This window comes from Diadema antillarum, unplaced genomic scaffold, assembly GCF_040938485.1.
Source record: "Diadema antillarum isolate AM-2024a unplaced genomic scaffold, OU_Dant_1.0 scf00000001, whole genome shotgun sequence".
Taxonomy (NCBI): domain Eukaryota; kingdom Metazoa; phylum Echinodermata; class Echinoidea; order Diadematoida; family Diadematidae; genus Diadema; species Diadema antillarum.
Genome location: NW_027270890.1, coordinates 4909077 through 4934085, shown reverse-complemented (window position 1 = coordinate 4934085; position 25009 = coordinate 4909077). Strand labels below are relative to the sequence as shown.

The 25009-nt window shown below is 38.5% G+C and overlaps 1 protein-coding gene across 1 annotated transcript; it reads right to left on the bottom strand.

Moving 5' to 3' along the window:
* Positions 1 to 7365: 7365 nt before the first annotated feature.
* LOC139724564 (retinoblastoma-binding protein 5-like) lies at positions 7366 to 17512 on the bottom strand. Its single transcript, XM_071635727.1, has 11 exons — positions 17425 to 17512; positions 16576 to 16601; positions 15535 to 15707; positions 14490 to 14630; positions 12935 to 13022; positions 11661 to 11732; positions 10985 to 11094; positions 10087 to 10259; positions 9459 to 9631; positions 8666 to 8783; positions 7366 to 7469 (listed from the first exon to the last, which is right to left on the bottom strand). The coding sequence occupies exons 1-11, from the start codon at positions 17441 to 17443 to the stop codon at positions 7366 to 7368; spliced, it is 1197 nt and encodes a 398-aa protein (XP_071491828.1). The 5' UTR covers positions 17444 to 17512.
* Between the last annotated feature and the right edge of the window lie 7497 nt (positions 17513 to 25009).

The following is a 25009-nucleotide window of genomic DNA, read 5'->3' as shown; positions in this document are numbered from 1 at the left end:
CGAAGAAAAAATTCTAATAATATCACTAACAATCGTAATAAGGATAGTAACAATAATACTAATAATATAGATATTATTATATCCCTCATGTAAAGCTTCTTGCCATAGGATTGTACAGAGCACGAACATGGTGTAGTTTTACTAGCTAGCACGAGCAGCTGGATGCGGTGCAATTGGTTACTAGCCAGCGTGATATAGTACTTTTGGGAATCCACGATTTGCACCCAATCGTGATCGTGTGATCGATATCTACATTTCTCACTTAAGAATGTACGCAGTGCGCGTAGTAGCGATACTTTTGAGCGACAGTCCTGTGGCTTGTAGCTAGCTAGCGCTAAGAGAGCGCGGAGCGCGCGTTGTGCGATGCGACACAGCTCCAGCATTACAGAAATCTGTGGTGCGATATGGCGTGGGTGTGTGCGACGTTAGTGGACGTGTGATCAATGCATTCAGCTCAATTGACAAAGTGACTGCTTATCAAGTAACGGAAGAATGATCGCAGGAGGATACCATATCAGGTACGAATTAGGAATAAACTAAAACCGATTTTGAATATGATCTGGGTAACGAAGCCGCTTTAGGCCTACTAACGTAGTCCTGGACCTCCTCGATCTTTCGGAGTTTTGCACGCTGTAGTGTAGCTCGTGTGGAATCAACAACAGCGCAGCGGTGTCGTTCGCTACGCGCTGCACGCACTGCTGCTGCACTTACGGCCTAACGTTAGATTTATCGTTCACGAAACCTGCACACTTTTCCATAAGGGAACCGTCATTACTCTAGTAAAATGCTCGAGAGGGATATAAAACAAATATCGACTGCTTTCTTTCGGGCCATGGTAAAACTATTTGACCTCGGTGATGTCTCAACAGTGCCATGTCCCTCGACTTCGTCTCGGGACATAGCACTGTTGAGACATCACCTCGGTGCAAATAGTTTTACCATCTCCCTCTGCAGCAGTCGATATTTGTATACTAGTATTATTTTTACCATCATTATGTAGTAGTGATAGTAACGAGTGATATTTGCAGGACTGAATGTGGGAGTGAAATTTTGTTCACTCGAGTTTTAAAGATCTTCTGTCATATGGCGACTTGAGAAAACTATAAAAGACATTCAAGGAATGTACATGATTGCCTCTCACCACCAAGCCTAAGGAAGTGTGCTGTACTTTGATACATGTTCCAATGATGTCGAATGCCATAATTCAGTTGAATCATGGCTGATATTAGGACTTCAAATAGAAGGCTACCAGCACTGAAGGGTTCTTAGCTATCTGCAGATAAATGATAAACCACATCTACACAGTACTCCATTGTAAGTATGAACACAGAAGCCACAAGAATGAAACGGAACCACAGAAATTGGAGCAGGCGACATTCAGTACTATGTATTATAGATAAAAATCACAGTCAAATGAATCAACTTTTACTGTCTTTCATCATTTTCATCTTGAATCAAAACAAAAGGTTGACATGTCACCATCATTTACAGGACCTTCAAACTTTAATTCATTTATGACAAAAATATAGAGGATCACATTGTTGGGAATATATGCACAAGAAAGATGTTTTCTTTATACAATTGTAATACTGCCCGACTATCATGAGTCATTCCAGGATAATATCCACTACATTACACAAAGCGATAATCCCTCCTCCACTGTTAATTCACAGACATCACATCTAGGGGAAAACACTCTGAGATATGTGGTCAAACAGTTAGCCTATGCCATTCCTGATTGTTTGATACAACTTGCACTTAACACAAGTGTACTAAAGCACCAGACATTCAGCCTTGTCCTCCAGTCAGGAGTGTAGACTCTATGACTAGAGATGACAAATATGGGAGTTCACGGTTGTAATTTGCGCATGTGCAAAACAAAGGTCAAATGAGACTGTCTGTGTATTTGCCACCCACTTTAAAATGAATAGAATCCTTGGGCAACTGGGAATCTGAATTATGTCATTACAATGTATGTGTTTTAGACTGAATTGGAACGTTCAGGTGTAAGTAATTCATTCATCAACACTGATTAGCGAAATCTCTCCATGAATTTCAAGAGCATTGATTGAATACAAGATGCCATGCTTCAACAAGGAATTCTTGATCACAACACATGTCCATGTTGTTTGAGAGTCTGTGGCGTAAGGGTCAAATGAGACACGCGCTAACCGTGAACTCCCTTATACACAATACAACATGTCATGCTTTGTCTGAGAGCATAAATGTTTGCCTGTAAACATGGCCTGTAGAGGGCACTCTCATTATCATGTTACAATGAACCAGTCCCATAGACTTTATTATTTGATTGCTTTTTTGTGTCAAACACAAAAAGGCTAGCTCATTTTACAGCGAGTATGTATTAGTCCTGTCAATCTTTTCTTTTTTTTTCCTCTGTAAAAATGATTGAATTGTTTTCAAGCTATGTGTGTTGATTCAAGCAAGATGAATCAAATTTCACAAACAACTTACAGCTCTTGTAACATTGGTGCTTTAAAATTTTCCCCACACTTGACTAAATGGCTTCAAATTGCCTTCAAGGACAAACTCACATAGTGACATGAAACGTGTATGATGGAATGGACATTTATTATGACTACTGAGAGAGCCTGGGACAATTTGTGATTTTGAAATAACAAGGTCATATATCCTGTATCTATTCATGAGCCAGAAACACTGGTATAGTTAACAAGAGTTATGACAACCAGATAGTGATTACGACAGTGAAGAGTCTATGGGGGCAATGTCTTCAGGTTTCTAGGATTTTAGTTTATTCAGCATCAGAATTTTGAGGTGAGAACATTTCACTACTTCAACGATAAACATTTAACAAATATTAAGCAAATGAAATAGCCTAACTTCATGGAATATCATTTAAGGTATAACATTTTTATCCATACCCGAATGACATGAATTAAATGATGCTTCTGTACACTAGCCAGGGGTGAGTATGAAGATATTGGTAAAAGTAATTCCATGATGAATACAATGGGCTTTTCTGTACACTCAGAGGTAAGAAGAGCTTCCATGAATTAACAAAGAATAATTATTGATAACACACAAAGGACATTGGACTCTGTGACATCAAACTAAACTTGAATAGCTCTTCCACAATGACCAGTCAGCTTCAGCAAATCACTTGAATGAGATTAATCACAAAACTCTAAATTCTATGGCCCCTATAATGTAATTCAGTAGTAGTTGAGTGAAACATGAATAAATATGCTTTCATCTTGCCTGGAATATTAGCCATGTAGAACCACAGGGCTACAATGTTGCCTTTCCCATTTATTAAGCTGTTGTTTGAACTATTTACAATCTGCGTGGAATGTTTGAAGGGAAAATGATCTGTCACTCATCTAGATCACATGAAACCTAGTTTTGTTTTGTTTTGTTTTTTGCCATACAAACCAAATAAGCCTATGTACAAATTGCTCAGACATGTAAGTGCATACTGTACATATTTACAGAAACTATTTACTCTGTACAAAAGGAGTTGGAAGTTCTCACTGGTAGGAGCCAAGATTCAGGCATCTCTTCTGTAGTGGTCTGTAATAATGACTTCTAATCAATGTCATATAAATACAGCACCATGCTGAGCTTGACTCCTCATGCAGTGACCAGCACCCCTACATAGCTATACACATAGACACTGACACCAGTCTTGCCATACTGGGCATGGACATTTACAGCATCAACGATAGTTTGCAGCCATCTACGTTTTTAAAGTCTCGACAGAATACATGCCAGCACTGCTGTTGACGAGGGAGACATAACATTTTCCAGGAGCTCAGGTCTTGATAGCTGTGACTGGTGTCCACGTCCAGACTCAGTTTGTTTTCTGGTTTCAGTGATGGTTTCTATTCAGCGGGCTTTTCATGTTTCAGGAGCATGTTTCACCAGAACAGAGTCTGATCCTGAAGACTACAGCCATTGATAGACAGGAGCTGTTTCATGGACCTATCCCACCTCATTCTCAGCCAATCAGAGAGAGAGCCGATTCTAATCCGAGTCATCCCTGTATCGTGACCGTCGGTGTTTTGTGCTGCGTCCTTCCTTGGCCTTGCCTGTACTATTCGTCTTCTTGCGTGACTTGCCTTCATTTCTGGAACCGCCTAACAAGGGATGGGTTTCTGGCATACATAAAAACAAAACAACAAAATACAATGGTTACATCTTCCATAAAAGTCTATGTCTACTTTTCATGATGAGAAATCAACTACAGTAGTCTAAAATGGGAGGCAAGACACTCTAGATCATGTCAACAAACAAAATGACACTCAGATGTACAGAAGGTTATGTCAGCTGCAGTATACCAGCACATATATTGGTTTGATCGACTGACATGATCATGACATTATTTTTCTTTGCACTATCATAATGGTATTAACGTAAATTGCAAGTCTTCAGATCCTAACACACTTTTCGTTTCTAATTACACATAATATACTATATTACATACACAATTACACAGAATATTTGTATTACATAATTCTACACAAGGTTTCCTTATATACAAGACTTTGTAAGAGAAACGTGGAGTACAGGGGAAACTCGGTATAACGAACACTGCTATAACGAGATATCGGTTATAACGAGGAAATTTTGTCGGTCCCAAATTTCCTTCCACACAAGTCTATGTAAAATGCTACTCTTATAGCGAGATCGGCTATAACGAAATAACTGCTATAACGAGATAAATTTTGTGACTTCCAAACAAAGGAAAACATAGTAAATCAAACCTGCTATAGCGAGGTAAAGCAAAATGCCTTCGGTAAAGCTTTACTTCGCCTGTGCTATCATCTTCCGAGATTGTACAGCTTGATGCGCCAAAAACTGTCTTGTACACACATAATCATTTTCTTCAGTGCAATCCAGCTAGCACTGCATGTTGTACGTGTGAAGTGTGTGTGTGCACGCACACTGATACATGCAGAAAATGTGGTGGGACGGCCATATGTATACATGACATCATCATGACGTTTAGCAGGTGTGCCGGGCAATCTGATACTGTGATTGGCCTTCTACTTAGGGAATTCCCCGTCTTCACACACACACGCAGTCATAATGTACCTACAGAAAGTGTCACATACACACACAGCATTGTGCAGACCATAATTCAAGCTTTCCACACAACACACACCCATACGATAACCACATACCAATCCACAGACGATCTTGATACAATCGCAAGCTATATAAATTTACAAATTCAAACATCTACAATTAATAAAAAGCACATTCTTGATATTGGATTTCCTTGGCGAAAAATATCTTCCTACCCATAAAGGTGAGTAATTCCCTCACACACAATATCAAGTTATCAGTATTGATTGAAATATGATGGGTAGTCCCACATGTGCAAATTAATGTCTTTATTTTATGCCTTCTTTTATGCCTACTGATATAACGAGATATCGGCTATAACGAGGAAAATGACTCGGTCCCGACCATCTCGTTATATCGAGTTTCCACTGTATACCTCTGGGTATTTCTTCTATTTGCACCAAAGCTTTGGAAGCCTGCTCCTTGCATGACAAGAAATGTAACACATGAAGAGATGGTCAAAGTTTAGAGGATCAGAGTTTATGGGGTCAAAGTTCATGGGGTCAAAGTTTATAGGGTCAAAGTTTCTTACCATCTGTTGGAGCTCCCTTCAAGCTGATGTCATGAGTTTTCAACTTGCGTTTCCTTGGAGACACCAGAGATGGTTCCTGGGGGGCGGGGCGTTTTGGAGCTTCTGTTGGGGGAGGCTCGTCAGTCTGAATGGACAGAGTTAGAAGAAAACTACAATGTAGAAGTCATATCTGACTACAGTGAGTCTACAAGGAATGCAGGTATTCAATATGAAAAGTATCATAACAACTGAAAACTGGCAGAATATACAACAGTATTTCAAAGGTAGTACAGGAATATATAAATTTTGACTGCATTATCAATTCTAATAACATATGGTATACGTCAAACAGACGATCAACAATGAATGCGTGCCGACACATACTTGTATAAGGTTGCATGTTTTGCAATCGTTCTAGTCAATGGAATAAACTATAAAAAATGAACTAGATTTTACTTTAGGCCAATGAGTTTACATAAACACCAACAATCCTTATAAAATAAAAACACACAAAAACCATGCATTAATATTACTATAAGGCACTACTTAATTAAGCAAAATCCTTATTTTTTCTTTTGTCACTTCCAAGAACATAAAGATTGTTTACAACAAAAAAAAGAAAGAAAGATGTATTTCTCCCGCATTCCAGAATATGAATTCCACTGAGGCTCCCTAACGAGCAAAAAGAAGCATTTACTGTAACTGCTACAATGCAACAGTTATAATATATGTTCAGTGGAAAAGTATAAAATAAACGGAACTTTTAAATGCTGCAAAATGATTTGTGAACATAAGATGGAATGTGTCCTGGTAGTGACCAGCTATCCTGACATGTTGACTAATGGGCAAAATGCTGAATAATACCATTTTCAGAAAAATAAAAAAGCTTTTACCAATATACAACAATGAACCAATGCTCTCTTACATGCACATGGTCATTAGTTAAAACTGTCTACTGCCCTCTTTGTCAATGATCATTAAATTTACAGCATCTCATCAATTTGGTCCAAAGCAGTGGTGGATCCAGGGAGGACCGCAACAGGCGCACGCTCCCCCCCCCCCCCTTTATTTTTTGTTGAAACAAAAGAAATAAAAAGGAAAGAATGGGGGTAGGGGTGCGTGCACCCCCCCCCCCCCTTTAATTTTGTAAATGCGCCCCCTCTTTACGGAATTCCTGGATCCACCCCTGCAAAGTCTAGCTAACTTACTGGGTCAGTGTTAGGGCCCCAGGTATCCTCAGTGTCCTCAACATCCGGTGCCGTTGGTAGGTAGAGGAGAACATCCTTGGGTTCTTCCTCCTCATCACTGACATAAAAACATTAAAAACAAACCAAAATTCAACTGGATAAGTCTAATCTCACAGTAGGTTTACTTTTGCTCTGTGTGGAACTATTTTCTTGCACTGTCCTTTGCGTGGAACTATTTTCTTGAACTACTTTTTTAACCCCCTGATGACGAGTCCCAAGTATGCTTGGGCAAATGTCTGTGGGAAATGTGTGTTGTAGCAAAATCAGTGCGTCCTTAATGGATTAATGAAGGATGCTAAAGCAGTGAAAGAGATGATACACTTAACTAGGAAAAGAAAACATAATGTCTAAATTGAGTATATTTTGTTCTCCATGGTAAAAACTTTTTTAATCATTCACAAATTAGAGTGATTAAACTTATTTTTCAGGATGCTGGGAAACATTGAAGCAGGATGGACTGACAGTCTTTTCACTATTAAAAAATACAGATTAATCATTCAATCAATCTTTCAAGGTGATAATATTCTCTTTATACCTGCTGATGAATGCTGCTATGGGTTCAACGGATGTCACATCAACCTCCTCGTCTTCTACATTGTTGATTTCTGTGGCAGACAGTGGGTAGGAAGCACAGAGGTTACACATACACTGCCAATAGAGGGCAGACTATGTAATTATGTCTGTGATCACAAGAAAGGTTGGAGTCACGACTTCATAATGGCAGACTTCTCTCTGTGCACTCAGAAAACAATTGAACAGGGTGTACAGCCAGTAAGCATTCTAGTACCTACTTATATATTTTGCCTTTTAAGTAGGAATACACTGATGTTTCATGGTTGGTAAGATACAAATGTATAATCTTAAAATCCTAGCATTTGCCTTCACTAGCCTCTAAACCACTGAGATGCCACGGTGAAGTCTCAAGTACTTTTAAGTCTTCATCTACACTAGTATCATATATTCTCAACATGAAACAAGCTTTGCATCATCTTGAAATATCATCTGCATGGGGGGAAAGGCATGTTATCCATTTCATAGTCAAAGGTAAATTTCATCAAATATTTCCATAAATGCTGAAATGAATATGATGGAATATGTCCACTGTAGAGTTCATGTTTCTCTTTCTCCCATGGAATCATCCTGGAAGAGATTCTTACAACCAGCAATAGAATGGTATACATATTAGTTAACCTCTTGAGGATGACCTGATTTTGTGATAACACATGTCTCTGATAGACACCTGCCCAAGTATACTTGGGACTAGCCTTCAACGGGTTAACAGTTAAACTTGGTAGAGAAACTGACCCCAGCCTTTCAGCTCTGTGGGCACTCTAAGGGTTATGATGTCAAGAGGGACTCAGATCTCTTCTGCAGAGGCAGATCCAGGAATTCCATAAAGGGGAGGCACCTTTACAAAATTAAAGGAGAGTGGATGCGCACCCCATTTTTTCTTTTTATTTCTTTTGTTTCAACAAAAAAATAAAAACAAAGAGGGGGTGCAAGCCTGGTGCGCCCCCCTCTGGATCCACCACTGCTCTGGGCAGCATTTTATGAAACTTGCCAGTCACCGATGACTGTTTTTACCCTTTGAGGACAAGTCCCGAGTAGACCCAGGAAAGTGTCTATGGGAAATGCGTGTTGTAGCAAAATCGGTCCATCCTCAATGGGTTACGTTACCAAAATTCTCGCATCTGATTGGCTGAGAGCAATTTTGTCAGTGTAAATCACTGACGAAACACTTGATGAAATGCAACCTCAGATGGTAGTCTACATGAAGTAAAAACTGACGTCATCCCCTCACCTGTCGGATCCTCCACCGACTTGTCCTCATCCTCGACGTCGAACTCGCTCTCCCTCTCCTCATACTCCACATTCTCATCGAGCTCCTTGAAGTCTGGTGCGTAGGCGCTCCAGTTTTCCTGAGATGTGTCATGGAGAAAACATCAGTGAGAGAACAGTGCTGACACATAGAGCATTGAAAATCATTTCTTAAAGGACAAGTTCACCTATATGCGTGTTGATTGAGTGAAAGAACAATATTAATAAAACACATCAGTTTAAAGTTTGCGAAAATAGGACAATCCGTTCAAAACTTTTTGAAGTTTCAGTGTTGCTATCATTTGATGAGAACACTACTAGAATTTGTGATGTCACATGTGTAGAACAATATGGCAAAAGAAATTCAACATATTTTCACTTTTCTTGCACAATAAAAGAAACATGCCTGTTTCAGAAGGCAAATTGCATAATATTACCCTTACATGACATCACAAACTTCCCCAATCAAAACATATATTAGGTAAACTTGTCCTTTAATTAAGAATTAACAGTAAGGTATCTTCAGACTCGATACATCTGACCTCACAAATGATGTTAAGTCTACTCAGATTCAGTCTAGTACACTGGACATTGTATAAAGGAAAGTTGTAAATCTTTGTAATATATGTCATTACACATGGATCTTTCACATAGGGGTGACTGCAGGAATTCACCATTCAATTCAATTCAATTCAGAGGTCGTTTTTAATATCACACAAATTTCATTACATATTTTTTAATAATATGATACTTGATAATGAAGCAACATTACTCACAACTTGATTCTGAGCCCACACTGAAACTACACCACTTGAGACGGAGGCTATGATTGGTCGAACAGGATGCCAGACAACGTCCAATAGGAGCTCTCCTCTTGTCCCATGCAGGATTTTGACCAGGGAACCAAATTTCTTTTCCCACAGATATAGAGCATGCTGTTTGGCCGAACCTATTGTTTGAGGTAAAGAAAGAAAGAAAGAACACTGGATCAATAAATGTCTTCAGTCTTGCTGCTTATATACAAAACAAATTCTTTCAATATCAAACAATGAAATTACTCTTTAGGAGTTTAATCATATAATCAACAGAACAATGCCAGACACAATTCACAAGTGTGCAAGAATATTGATTGGAGCTTGACATGAAAATAGATTACTGGTGCAATAAATCTCAAGTAATGTGCAGTTTATCTTTTTCATTCATTTTATTTTTCATACTGCATACTTTATTCTGCCAGTGAACACTGACTCAGCACTGTGTGATGTCCATAGGCATGCATGTGATGTATACAACACTTGAAAATTGGCCATTTTATCACGACAGAAAGAAGTGTGTGACTGTTTTGTAATGTTGTTGTTATGTCTGGCACTGAAGATACAGAGCAGTGGGTCTCCCGAATCTCACCTCCAACGATGTACTCGCCATCCCCAGAGAAGCAGCATTTCTTCCATGGTGTTCTGTTCACCAAATCCTGCAGCTTTTGGATCGGTTCTGGTTCACCATTCTTACCACAGGCCAACACCTCCCCACTCTCATACACCCTGATGATACGATCTGCTGAGTTCACTAGGAAACAACTGTGGGTACAGCGGAGGGAAATGAGTTTCCATAATGCTGCTCAAGAACATTTCAAACCTTACAATGAAAATAAGGTTGAAAGGGAGTACATGTACTGTATTAGGATTTATTACAGCTACACATTATATCTTCATATTCAAAGTTTGATGACCTCAAATCCATGCTGCAATTATGGTAACTGGGACATTTTGCCCACAGCATAGAAGTATCCTGAGGGCAGACATGAATAGCAATACTGGTAGCAAATGGTGTCACTGAATTATCTACAACATTCAGACAAGTTATGTTGTTTGTTTGTCATTTTCCATCTGAGAAGATGGCTGGATAGCCCATATTCAGCTACACTAAGCTGGTCTTCCATGGGGTCCAGTTGGATGTGAGGCGGGACCACTTCACCGGGTTAAACACCACTCTTTGCGATGAATGAATGAAGGAGGATCTTTTACGGGCACGAGTTGTGACTCTCTCACACACGGGACCTCCATTTTATGTCCTATCCAAGGACCAGGGTGTTTTGCCTCTTGCTAGAGGGGATGGTCTGATTACACACAACATTGCTCAGTCCAGACTCGGGTTCGAACCCGGGTCAGTTTATAAGGTCGCAGGCAGACACGCTACAGACTGAGCCAACTCACCGCTAGTTATGAGCAGTTGAGTGTGCCTCATTTCATCACAGGGAGGATATTAAAGGAGATAGTCATAATCAGATCAACTCTTTACTCACTTTCCTCTACGGGCAAACTCAATGGACTTGATAGCTGTAGTGTTACTGGTTCCTGTAGTAACCTTGAAGGAAGCAACCAGCTTACGAGTTTCAGAGTGAATCACAATCACCTGCAGAAAAAGACAAATATTGGGACAATAACAAAAAGACTTTAACCCCGTTGAGGACGGTTTGATATTGCTACAAGGCGCATTTCCCACAGACACCTGCCTGAGTATACTCGGGACTCGTCCTCAACGGGTTAAATAAAGAACAATATATCACAAACATTGAAATAATGACAGAATAGAATCTTTTCACTAATGGAGTATATGCCCATCAAACCTTGTTTTAATGTATGTGTTTCTGTAATCAAGAGCACATCTTGGCCGACAGATAGAAAGCTGTAATACCAAGGCATTTAAACATAATACAAATGAAAAAAAAAAACAAAACAGTGAAGAGTCTGTAAAGATTCTGATGCATGTTCAGAGGATATTTTACAATTTCCATTGTTGTATCCTGATATGCAAAACTCCTGATTTATCATCATTTGCAAATATACGGAAGAAAACTTCTGAAAAAAAATGTACTTTTAAACAACAACAACAAGAGAAAGGAAAGCTTGCATCCTGCATGAGTGACAGAGAAGGAAAAATCTCAATCTGACAAGAAGATTACAGAGAAACACACCCACCTTTCCTTTGGCATTTCCAGCGTAGACATGCTCTCCTTTCCGATCAAATGATGCAACTATGGTGGTGTCAAACTGGAAAGAGTAATGACAGAGAGAAATAAAATGTCATAATGAACGAAAATATCTCATATCTTAGGAATAAGCATAGCCCACTAGGTTATCAGTACAGGTATATCTAGGGTCATTCAGAATAAAACATTTGTTTGAAAGTCATTCAAAGTGAAAAAAGAAATTGAGTCAGAAAAATGATACATTAAAATCAGTCTTCCACATGGACTTGTTAGCATGATATATCATTGACTGTCAGCACTGTCCTTCTTTAACCCATTGAGGACGAGTCCCGAGTACACTCGGGCAGGTGTCTATGGGAAATGCGTGTTGTAGCAAAATCAAACCGTCCTCAATGGGTTAAATACCTTTCTAAGAGGAGTTCAAAGTTTATTTGGTGAAAATTTGTTTTGGAATGGCTGAGACATCCAAAACAAAGTAAAACAAAGCGATCATAATAAAAGTTGGGTTCCATCGTTTATTAGGATTGCCTGTTTTGGATATCTAAGCCATGTGGAGGTGTCGTGGCTGAGTGGATAAGAGCGCTCGTCTGTGAACGACATGAGCGTGGTATGGTGGGTTCGAGCCCATGCCAAGCCCGACACGTTTGCCCTTCAGCAAGGCACTTTATCCACATTGCTGCTCTCCACCCAGGAGTATAAATGGGTACCCGGTAGGATGAGAAAGCTTATGTTGGTTGATCAGCATGTGCGCGCCTGTAAAATGGCTGCGACTGGCTGGAATGCTCCCCAGGGAGTGGAGAATGAGCACTGTTTAGTGCTGGTTGGAAATCATGTATCCAGTGACCGGGGTAATAATAGTCTGTAAAGCGCATTGAGACACTTAAGTGTGAAATGCGCTATATAAAAACCAGCTATTATTATTATTATTATTATTTCATAACCAATGTGCATCAAATAAACACTGAATTCCTCTTCGAATTACATGCTCTTTCATATTTCACAAGAGGTTTCTCACTATCTCACCAAAAAATGTTAGAAACCTGAAGTTATGCCTCTACCAAAACTATACGATCCCTTTAATGTATGCACCATGAGACAATACAATCTTCCTTTATAGCAAACTTAACATCATGCTCTGTATACAAAGCAACATTTTTGTGTTTACAAACTGTCTCCACACCACCTCTACTCAGATCTATATCTTGACTGTGAAACATGAGACCCTGAGTGCGTCAGTCACGCGACAGGAATGGGGAAACTCACATCATCATCCAGAGGTACCACGTTGTAGGATCCGTCAAGATCCAGCAGCACAGGGGCGTACTTGAGAGGACACACCAGGGCCTTGCTCCTGTAAACCAACACCAACACAAACACTGAGTCTTTGCTTCATACCATGGACATACACAAAGTCTAGGATAGACAGACTTGTGTGTAATAGTTTTAGGTACACACACAACTTATGGGTGCCTCATGCTGTGTTAAAGTTTGAAAACAATCTCAGTCTCCTATTGACCGATTCGGGTTCATTGAGGGCAGCAGACATTTTGTGGCACTGGGCGCAGCCATGAGGTGTCTTAGCCGACCCCCCCTGCTTTCCCCCACCCTACGGGCAACATGTTTATTGCGCACTTGTAACAAAGGTTCGCGCACTAAGCAAGCATTCGCGCACTCAGTACGACACGCCTATTGGTTAAAACAACCATGCATCATTTTTTCATTCCGTGCTCGGAAGGGGGTGGGGGAGAGGAGAGGGGGGGTCGGCTAAGACACCGCGTAATGGCGCTGCCCATGCCAAAAATACACATAGCGCGTCACAAAATCGGTCAATAGATATCACCTTCAAAGGAAAAAAAAAAATACATTTAGCACAAACATTGAATACCTTAGCAATAAAATGTATAGTGAACTGTAAGTAGGTGAGCTAATGTTTCTTTTCTTCTCACAGGGAAACTACACAGCTTGTGTACAAGGTATCACATATTAGCAGACAATACTTATTACCTCCAACTATCCCTGGGACCAAGCATACAGTAGTACAGACCACCCAACCTCTCTGACTGAGAAATAGGGATGATTTGGCTCAAAAGTAGGAGAGAAAGAGCAGTTCCCACATGAGTGTGTAGTAAAATTATCCAGAAAAATATAAACATCCTGTTAAAACAAGAGCTGGGAATGGTCAAAATTCAGATTCTTTCCTCCAAATTCAGTATGGTTGGGAGGTCTGGTAGTATTACAGAGAGTAGACACGGATCACACTAAATACCAATCATGTGTGAGTGGACAGTATACAAATGACGCACAGGTCTGAGTGCGTCAGTCACAATTGTGTGCATAAGGTAACTATGGAATGCTTAACCCACGAGGGGAAGCCGAGTGGGTTTAGGCTAAATTCCATAGTGACCGCATGCACACTATATTCCGACTGACGCAAGAAAAGACATGTGCGTAATCTGATTTATAGAATGGGTAATTTTCTTGTCAAAAACCCATTTTTCTATCGCGTTACCCGATGACAAAATTACTGGATGCATTTCCTTTTGGCTTGCCGTAAACGAGCATGCATCAGTTTTTACTGGACGCATGGCCAACCTGACTGCGCGAACGCTTGCTTTAGTGCGCGAACCTTTGTTACAAGTATGCGTACTCTTGCTAAAGTGCGCGATAACATGTTTACCACTGTGACTCAGCATGCGGCCAGTAAAAATCAACACATAGCTCTCAACCAATCAGATCGCAGGATTCCCGCTACCCATTCTATAATTTGTGCAAATGTACGGATACCTGAAACTCCTAGTGATACAAGGCCCAAACTTACTGATTTCTTGGGTGGAATTGCACTCTCAGGACCGGTGAAGGAAAGCGATGTCTCTGTTCACAGTCCCCTGTGGAGACATCCCAGACTGATACCATGTTGTCTGTAGACGCACTCAGTAACTTGTGTCCATTTCTACTCCAGCTGCAGAGACAGACCAGATGGGTAGGACATGGGTTACTGTGACCAACTTGGTACTACCAACACGTGATAAACAATTAAAGCTTTGGGTATATTGATATACAGATAATGAATGTTTATGAGTGCAATGGACAGAGTATTTCATGAGGTGAAAGATGAAACATTTCATCATATGAAATACTCTGTCCTAAGCACAAATGAAAAACATTTATCATTTGTTTTATATAACACCTTAAAATAGATCCTTGTCATTTGATGTTTTATGAATTTGGAAAAAAAACAGAATGTGTAGAATGCTCACTGAGCACTTTACGCCATCACGCTGCATGCATACTGCTCTCAGCAAGCGTGCAATGAGGCAAAGCGTATGGATCCAAAATTGCACAGTAAATGGAGCCATAATTGCACGAATGATGACGTCATGGTGAAGTGGGACAAATGATCAATATCAAACAACCAATCAAATGACAAGGATCTATTTAAGCGTTATATGATCGCTAATAATTTGCATGCAACCTCTTGTTTGAATAGTTACAAATGTTGTGTTACAAGTTCATTATTTTGGTCTATAGTTAAAACAAGCATAGTGGTCAAATAGGAGAGAAAATACAATACAATATAGGTACCCATACTTAAGTAGTGCTCTTACGAATGGACATGTATCATAGTGCTTTACAAAATGATATCAAGCTTACATTGAGGGAGTTACAGGGAAAATTATTATGAAAATAGCACAAGAACAAATTATGTGATGAACAAAAATGTGATGAATACACAACTTCCCATTTAGCATTAACACCCATCTTTTAACCTGTCCCAAACTGAATTCTGAAATCCCCATAGACTTAATACACAGGCCACCAGGTTCCTGTAGGAGACGGGTTAATGCAGAGAGATATTGACATACCTCAATGAGCAGACAGGGTGAACGTGGGCACTGATGATCTTAGCAATACCCCTGGTCAAGAAATCCCAGACCACCACACGTCCATCATTGCACCCTACGGCCAGGAGAGTGCCTCGCTTGTTAAAGGCACAGGTCAGTGCCATGCTGATGGAATCCAAGGTCCCATCGCTCTCCTGGTCACAAAAAGATCATCATTAGGTTATGCACTGTCTCATGCATCAGTCATTATCCACCTAACTCACATCAATTGGTAAAGTGTACTTTGTGTTCAATGACAGGCCGTTAGTACTCACGTGTTTGAATTTATATGTGCTAAAGTTTTCAAAGACTGTGATGGGTAGATGCATATCAATAGCTGAGTAATAATGCATCAATTTGTGACAAATTCATGGTAAGACTTCATTCACATGCCCATTGGTGCTTCCTTACACACATGCAGCCTTGAAAAGCAACCAAATCCATTAAAAAGCCACTCCATTTAAAAAAAGCCCACATCATCAAATACAATGCAATTGTGAGCTGACCAGACTTAATGGAACAGTTACAACAGTCTTGAAAATGTATAATCAGAGTGTTCATGAAACAGTTAAACATTCCTGAATGTCCAGTGTGTACATTTTAGGCGATAAATGGCAAACAAAACCATTTACGTTGTCTTGTGTTTAAATCATTTTTATCCATTCAGCCAGGAAACATTAATGACATGTTGGTGACAGAAAACAAAAATAGAAAAATGAAAAGAAAAAGAAATTAACCACGACAGGAGGAGAGTGAGAGACGGAGAGAAAGGAAGAGTGAGTCTGAGAGAGCCAATACACATCTTATTTATGTAATTTCTTTTTCTAAGTATCTGTACATGTACACCACACAAGACCTGCCAAATAGTAGGACTATTTATACACTTGATGGCGGACTGTACTTATCAAGAAGAAGAAGGAGAAGAAGAAGAAGAAGAAGAAGAAGAAGGAGGAGAAGAAGAAGAAGAAGAAGAAGAAGAAGAAGAAGAAGAAGAAGAAGAAGAAGAAAATTACTAATTCTTACCTCTGGGAAGTTTTGCCCAAAGGATTCTGTAGAAAGAAAAAAAAAAACACAATTAAACAAAAAGTAATTGTAAGTTGGCCAGACTTGGCAGCTAACTTATAAAACAGTATATCACTTGATGAGGGTAGTACTGCCTTGGGAAAGAGCAGCTACATTAAATTGCAGTAGGGGGTCCAGCGGCTCTCTAGCTGTAAAGCTCAACTGAGTAAATTACTTTAGCCTACGGTGCGATGGGCCCAGGGCATTAGAATATTATCATGATGTTTATGTAAATAGGCACTACCACTGTACTAACCCTGGCGCGGGGCGGGCTCAGGGGTAGCTGTAACCCCGGCGCGGGGCGCTGTAACTTAGTACGGGTTGGGGTCGCTGGTGCGGTTACCACTGTACCAGAAGTAAGAACTAAAACTTTAGCTCAGATCATCATAATCTGATCTTGGTTGTGAGTTGGATGACACCCAGCCATGCACAAGAGCAAAACAAGCTGTTGTGCTAGATCCTACTACTCTAGGTCATAATTATGTTTGGAAACACAATTTTGCTCGAATATTATTATTGAACACGTAAAATGTGACTCTTCGTCTTTTCCTCAGTTTAAAAGCAATAACTGACGACATTTTGATTTGTATGTAAATTTCCCGCCACAGTTCATATCCAATCATACAATTCGCAGGCACTGTAATTTCAACTAACACGAAAGTATACGAGTGGGACAACGATAAACATTTTACATTAGATAGAACCGATATGTTGCCAAAGTCGTGAGCTACATAGCTTAAATATCCCTTAAAATAAACTATCATTCACCAGTATGTTTAAACACACACACGAATTCACGAATAATCATACCTAAGAGCTCAAGATTCATGTCGACTGAACATAGAGTTCAATACTATCAACTGCAGCAGTAGGGCCTCCGTCGCGGCGGTACTTTCTTTCCAATCTTCAACGTGAGCTCCTACATCACATGCGATTGGGATCTGACAAGGGATTTGAGAAACGGGTCGTTGACCTTGTTTGAGATTAATACAGCTAGCTGTACCACAAGAAGCCCTTTAGCTTAAATGATCTCTATTCTCTGAGCAAAACTCCGGTACTTATTAGGCTTACAAATTATGTTACATTTGAAAAACACAGATAATGCAAACAACGGAACCAGAATCATGGACATGGTGTTTTGACTGTGAAATCTCAAATAAAAATGAATATAAGCCGATCGAGAGACAACTATGAAAAAACGTTGAGAATCATAATTCAGTTCATTTCAATTTAATTCATTTAAATTAAATTAAATTAAATTAAATTAAATTCAATTCAATTCAATTCAATTCAACTCAATTCAATTCAATTCAGTTCTATTCAATTTTATTCAATTCAATTTAATTCATTTCGATTCAATTCTATTCAATATAATTCAATTCAATTCAAGTTTTATTTCATTTTTCGAAAAGAACATAGACATTTAACTTTCTTTGGTAACAGAGAAAACGGTTTCATTAGCAAAACAAAGTAAACTGATAGGCCTAATTATAAGAGTGTAAAAGGGAACTGCTTTCAATACAGTGGTCAAGTAGGCATATTGCACAAAACTAGTTTATTTCACTAGAAATGAATGAGTTCATAACATTCCAGATTGCTAATTGCTATGACGGTAACTCGAATACAGCCCTGTTGCTGTAGGGCCTACATATCGCACGGCGTCTGGTCAGGCTACATAAATATTATGACATTTGTGTCGTCCTTAATTGTTGCAATCCTGAAAATTGATTTCATTTCATAAGCTGGTATATTGAAGAGGTAGGTAGGCCTAATTCAGACATTTGATCCTCAGAATACAAGTTGAAATATAACTGGAAGCCTCATCATGATGGAGGGGGAATCAATACTATACAGCATAAGCAAAAACAAAAACATAAACAAAAACCAAAAAGCTTAGCCACATTTTCAAGTGGTTAGACCCTAGATGTATTCCTATGTATTATGGAAAAAATAGATAAAGTAGAGAGGGGGTGCCCTCTTACATTAAATTATACACTTAAAAGAAAAAAGAGAGAGAATACTCTCTCTTTCAATACTAGAAATAAACAATGTTATGTTTTACCATTTTATCGTCTGAAAATCAGTCAGTCTAGCTCAATAAAGTACAAAGGGGCTAATTGTGGAATTTGTTAAACACGAAACTGAAAACTGTTAACACATTGAATCTTTTTATGACTCAATATAAGCAGCTTTTTCTTAATCTGTATCATATAAATTATGAAAATTGTGCAATTCCCATACAAACCTTTGACAATTATCCTGCTTGTTTGTTTTGTTTTGATTGCATTGTATCATATTGTATTAGTTCAGTCCTTGTTTTGTTTCCTTTTTCCTGTTTCCTGTTTCTATCATAATGTATTGTTGATTTTGTAACGGCCTCTAATTCAAGTTCTGTTTTAAGTACATTTTGATATGTATAGGCCTATCAAAACTATGATTTTTAACCATATTGTAGAGGAAATCTCCATTTCCAAGCCCTGGGCTTTTGCGTGATTTCCTCCTTTGACTCACAAATCTATGTAAATATTTTATGTGATTTCATGAAATGAATAAATTGAATTGAATTGAAATTGAAAAAAAAAAAACATGACGGGAAAATGAACCGCATGCCGACAGTGTATACATGGACATGCATTATAGTTCGGTTTATCTTTATACACACTGTGAACACATCGGTGTTAGATTTCACACCATGGGTGTTAAATTTAACACCGATCAAGTTTTAATAGAGGACCACACCCACAGGTGTAGAAAATGTATTGTGATGGTGTTGAAAAGTGTTCACCTGGCACTTCGTGGTGTTAATTTGACACTGTATCTGGTGATATTTTGACACTGCGCTGGTGTTAATTCAATAATGACACCGCATGGTGTTGATTTGATATTGCTAGTGTCAATGTCAATGGTATAACACCCGTCCAGCTTCAATAGGAGACCACACCAACCGGTGTTACTGTGGTATAAATGTGTTTACATTTTTTTTTCTTCAAAAATCAAGTACTTTATCGGAAAATTCTTGATCGTCTTATTGAAGTTCAAAATCAACAAGAAGTGCAGTTACTAAGAAACTCTTCAAAAAACAATTTTATATTTTGAAATGACACCAGGAGGTGTTAATCTAACACCATGAATGAGCACCGAAAATTTACACCAGCTCGGTGTTTCATATTTAACAACGGACTTTTTGCAGTGTGCATATTACACGTAAATATTCATCACAATAACGTATTTTATATTCGCACTTAAAAAAGAAATGAAGTGGCATACATCAACTTCATTTCAGGCACAGAATTTCAAATGTGTGGAGCCTACTCCTTGATATTTAACAGGTCAATTGAATTATTTACAATCATTTATTTGACAATATTTCATGGATATGATTACGGAAATAATGAATTAATGAATTTTTGTCACTGTGGCTACTCCTTGTTTGCTTTGCAATTTACAGCTGTTTTCCATATATGAAGAGCTCATTTGCAAAAGGGGCTAGATCCATTTTTGATGAAAATTGAGTTATTAGCATCACTGCACAGAATTCCATTTGAGTTAGTTACAATGAAAATTTCACCATCAGACAACCATTTGAATAGAAATTATCGCAAAATTAGAATTTGATATTCCATACACTTCTGTACAAATTCTCTCAAACAAACCAATTTTTCTCTAAAGTACTAAAAGTGGATCTAGCCCCTTATGCAAATAAACTCTTCATATATTACTTTTTTTAAAACTAATGTTTGACATTCATAACATGAGCTCATGTCATGAATGGATTGTCTCGGCACTTCTGCAATCCAAGTGTTTTAAAGGCTCAGTGTAAGGCCCACACACTTGATCCACATGTGTATTTGAATAAAATATCTTGTCACCACTTAACTTCCCGAAAAGAAACAGAATAAATATATGCCCTAAATGAGATTAGGAACAGACGAACGAACGAAAGATAAGATCGGAGTTCGGTAAGTATTGTTACGTCAGCAGAATTATAAATTCACAGGAGAAGAAAAAACACAAAACGGAAAGCGCTCACATGATTAAACACAAGACAAATCAAAAACAGGTAGCGAGAAAAGGAAGTGCTTCTTTTTCTTGTCCCTAGCTGGAAACGGATACGTGCGTGAACATTACTATGTGTTATAGTCAAGATAGTATTGAAAAGAAAATAATAATTACCTCAGCAGAACTAGATTAAGCAAGGACATCATGTGGTAATTTCAACTGTAGGCTACGTGACTGAGAGAGCATCCCCCATGAAAAAAAAAAAATCTTCAGCTGCTTTCAAAAACCTCACATTAAAAACGATTCTTATTTATTTGCAGTTCTATCCCAGGTTTCTCCGTTGACTGACACGCATTGTTCCCCGTGATGTACGATAGGACAAAAACAATTGTAAATAATCAACACGAACTGTGGCTTGTGGTATCCAAACCCATGGCACACCTTGTGTGAAAATATCCCTTTCAAAGTATGACGTCATACAAGTGTAGGCGTCCCATGGTCACTTAACCTCAATGCTCTTTGAAAGCGTAATCAAAATATTGACCATTACGTGTGACCTTCACTGGAGCGACAATGAGTGAATAATCACTTTTCGGTATAAAAGCAAATCAAACACACTTCGCTTATCCAAGTAATATCACACTTTGTCATAGAAATACTGCAATGTCATGTGGGTACCACTACCATTACTACTGCAGCAAACTGCTATTGCGATATTCCGACCTCTGTTCCTATACACTATACTTTACGATAGTGATACACTACTTCCAAGATTACCATGTAAATCAGTAGTACACTCTGTAATGCCGCTGCAGTTAAATTCTACCTGGGATTCGCATGGTCGTTGAATAGGAGGTATACACCAAGTAGGGCCTGGTTATACCCTGTCAAAAACGCCATGTTCCAAAGCATCTTCAAGATATTTTTGTAGGGAGACCAAATAGAGAAAACCTAATCAACTGCTAATCTTGCGCTGTGTAGGTTGTTGAATAATTTTGACATACATTGAAAAGAAGTGAAACACATTGTTTGTGCTTATAGCGCTATGTCCACAAAATTTATGCAAGTGAAAATGAACAAAACAAACAAACAAACAAACAATACAAACAGGGAACATTGCATAACAAACAAACAAAGTACTAATACGCAAACTTTAAAAGATGGAATTTTAGTGTAATTGTTGTACCATGGCAAGTTGTATGTTTCATTTGTTTTTCTTTTGTCTGCTTTTCTGATTTTCGTATGACGAAGTGCCATAGGTGAGTCAAACAGATAAGCAACAACTATATAGAACATAGAATGTTGCATCCCGTAAGACACAAAATACATTTTTGTTACCGCAGTGGTGAATGCACTTATAATGTAGCCACTTAACTTTTCCTAAATTTTTTTTTAGCTTTTTCCTCATTACAGATGTTAAAGACGGAAAATTGTTAGCGAAGAAAACACTGAAATGTGGAATTGGCTGCATCAGGAGAAAATGTTGGTGTACTCCATGATTCATCGGGTGTGTAGAGAGCTGCTGGATGTTTCTATGGGAACCATTCGTCGATGTGATACTGAATTGTCTTCAATGGTCCAAAATGGTCTTAGAGCTCATCTCAGGTGCGACCCTTCAACACCGGTGTGGTATAGTGCATGGAAAAGGCTTTGGAGTTTAGGTTCGAATCCCACAAAGTGCTTGCAGCATGAGGCAGGATGCTTCACACATACAAAAAAAAAAAAAAAAGCAGGGACGGATCCAGGAATTCCGTAAAGAGGGGGCGCCTTTACAAAGTGAAAAGGGGGCGCATGCTAGCCCTCCCCCTTTTTTCTTTTATTTCTCTGTTCAATTCAATTCAATGTTTTATTTCATTTTTCGACAAGAACATATAGACATCACTTTTTTGGGTAACAGAAAATTAAGGTGCGTAAAACTATGTATAAAATAATGTAAAGAATGTACAATGATTGTAGCACCTTATGATAATTATATACATTATCATAGAACTCAAGTGATTAGAAGTAAGTAAACAGTATGCAAAATTCGAAAAAATGGAGGGACCCACTGAAAAGACAAAGTTTGTAGGATGTGGGTCCCTCAGAGGAAAAACATCAGTTGAGAGCAAAGAAAAAGTCTAGAGGGAGGGGGCGCTGGATCCGCCACTGGATAGCCTTCTTATCACTCAGGTGTGTTTAGTGTGTAAAATATCATGTTTTTAGATATCTAGAAAACTCACACACAAGACATCTATAATATTTAAGATTTAAACAAACATTGGACAAGTATATAAACAGCAGCATAGTGGAGTTATTTCCTCTCAAGTAGGTCCTATTAACGAAAATATAACAGCAATATAAATGAGAAAATATAGATTGGGTAAATATAACAAATTTGCGTTGTGGAAGGCCAAGTGGTCAATGGTGACAAGGAGGGACTGGCAGTCGGTAACTCTCTTTCCATCTCTCTCCAACTCCTGTGGTCACTTCAAATTATTAAGGTCAAAGCTATAGTAACAAAGGGCTTGGTCTTCACCATTCACGGTCAGAGAATTTCTTCTGTCCTTCGGCCTTTGCAGAATTGGTGGAAGTCGGAATAACCTTCGAAGATAAAAATGAATTCACTTGATTCGATTTCATATCAAAATTTACAGGCAAATATTGAATTTAGCGTATAGATATCAAAAGAAATATTTTTCATGGTCACTGAAAGAGCTCCCTCTTTGTCTTTCTCGTGGTCACTGTTTGAGAGATTTTCAAGTATACTTCCACCGCAGTTTGCTTGGTGTTAACCAAGTATTTACTCGGAGATGACAAGATATTAGACAAAGATACCTAATATATTTGTCGCAAATAAAATTCATTGTTTCCTTTTATTGAATTTTCCTCGCATCAAGTGATAATTAGAACACTTGTATAATGCAGGAGCCTATAAATATGAGAGTCGGCTTAGTCTACCAACATTGAAATTGGTTTCAAGATATCGTGCAACCTGTCTTGTTTTGACGTTTTCTTCTAACCAATCTGTGAGACATCAGACAATCTCATCCAAAGTAAGTTGATTATCTTTCTTTTCCTGCATCACTGGACTGTCGAAAATTATCACATCTCTGTTTGTTATCAGTCACATCAAATGCTCATATTCCTGTGATATCCAAGTTCCTCTTTGAAACCGATTATACAATGCATCTCCAACACAAGGTTTCTTAAATCAAATGCAGTCGACGAAAATCAATGATTAGCCAAACTGGGAAATCACGTTTAGAAGTAAGTAAAGAAAATCAAAGATAGGCGAATTTCTTTCCCTTGTGTGACAGGCTTTGGTTCATTTTCATGATTATTGTAATGGACGCCCAAAAGTCTCTATGTGAATTGACTTCTACTTGTCTTGATTTTCCCTTTCATTTATCACGCTTGTGTACCTTGTTTACTTTGTTACATATTGAATTCATCACTTTCCCTACAAAGGTTGATTCTTAATGTTAATGCACTTATACTTCTGCTTCTGCAATCGATACTACAGGGCCTATATCAATCAAAAACAATACAGGTTGTTGTTGTATATCGTATCATACCATGAGTATTGCACCTGTGTCAGGGCTATGATAATGGTGATGGTATCTTTGCAAGATTATATAGCCTACCACTTTTCGTATTATTACCTTTAATTTATTTATCACTTTTACTTTTAGAGTTATCGTGATGAGCGAAAAAAAGAGAGTTCGAACAATCTGAGATTATCGTCACTACAACAAGAATAGTAAACTTAGGTGCTATTAAAGGGATGGTGTAGCTTTGGTTGAGTTGGGGTTTCAGGTTTTTTTATCTTTTTTTTTTTTTACTGTGAATAATCAGAAATCTCTTATAAAATATGAAAGCGCACGTAATTCTAACCAGGAATTCAAAGTTTATACGATGATTTTTTTTTGAAATTGCTAAGATGTCCAAAACAAAGAAGCCCTAATCAAAGATGGAATCCACTTTTTATAAGGACCACTTTGTTTTACTCTTTTTTTTTAATTTCTTAGCTATTTCAAAACGGATTTTCATCAATCAAAAATTGAGTTTATCTTAGAATTGTATGCTCTTAATACTTCTTAAGTGGTTTCTAATTACCTACCCAAAAGTTAAAATCTGAATCTCCATCTCAAGCAAAACTACACCATCCCTTTAGTTAACACTCAAGAAAGATCTGAAGACTGATTTCATGATCATTCGTCAGGGGCGGATCCAGGAATTCCGTATAGGGGAGGCACTTTTACAGACTTAAAGTTTTTTCTTTTTATTTCTTTTGTTTTGACAAAAAATAAAGAAGGGGCGGGCGCCCGGTGCGCCCCCCCCCCCCCTCTGGATCCGCCACTGTAGTACAGTAATATGTGCAGCCACGATCTCTAAGCAGTGCTAAGTGATTGAATCG

Excerpts from the sequence above, each read along its gene's own strand:
- LOC139724564 (XM_071635727.1), bottom strand. Across the intron at positions 13,023-14,489 it reads CAATTCCACCCAAGAAATCA|GAGCAAGGCCCTGGTGTGTC; the intron begins GTAAGTTTGGGC and ends GTTGGTTTACAG. Across the intron at positions 10,260-10,984 it reads GAGTTTGCCCGTAGAGGAAA|TTGTTTCCTAGTGAACTCAG; the intron begins GTGAGTAAAGAG and ends CTGTACCCACAG.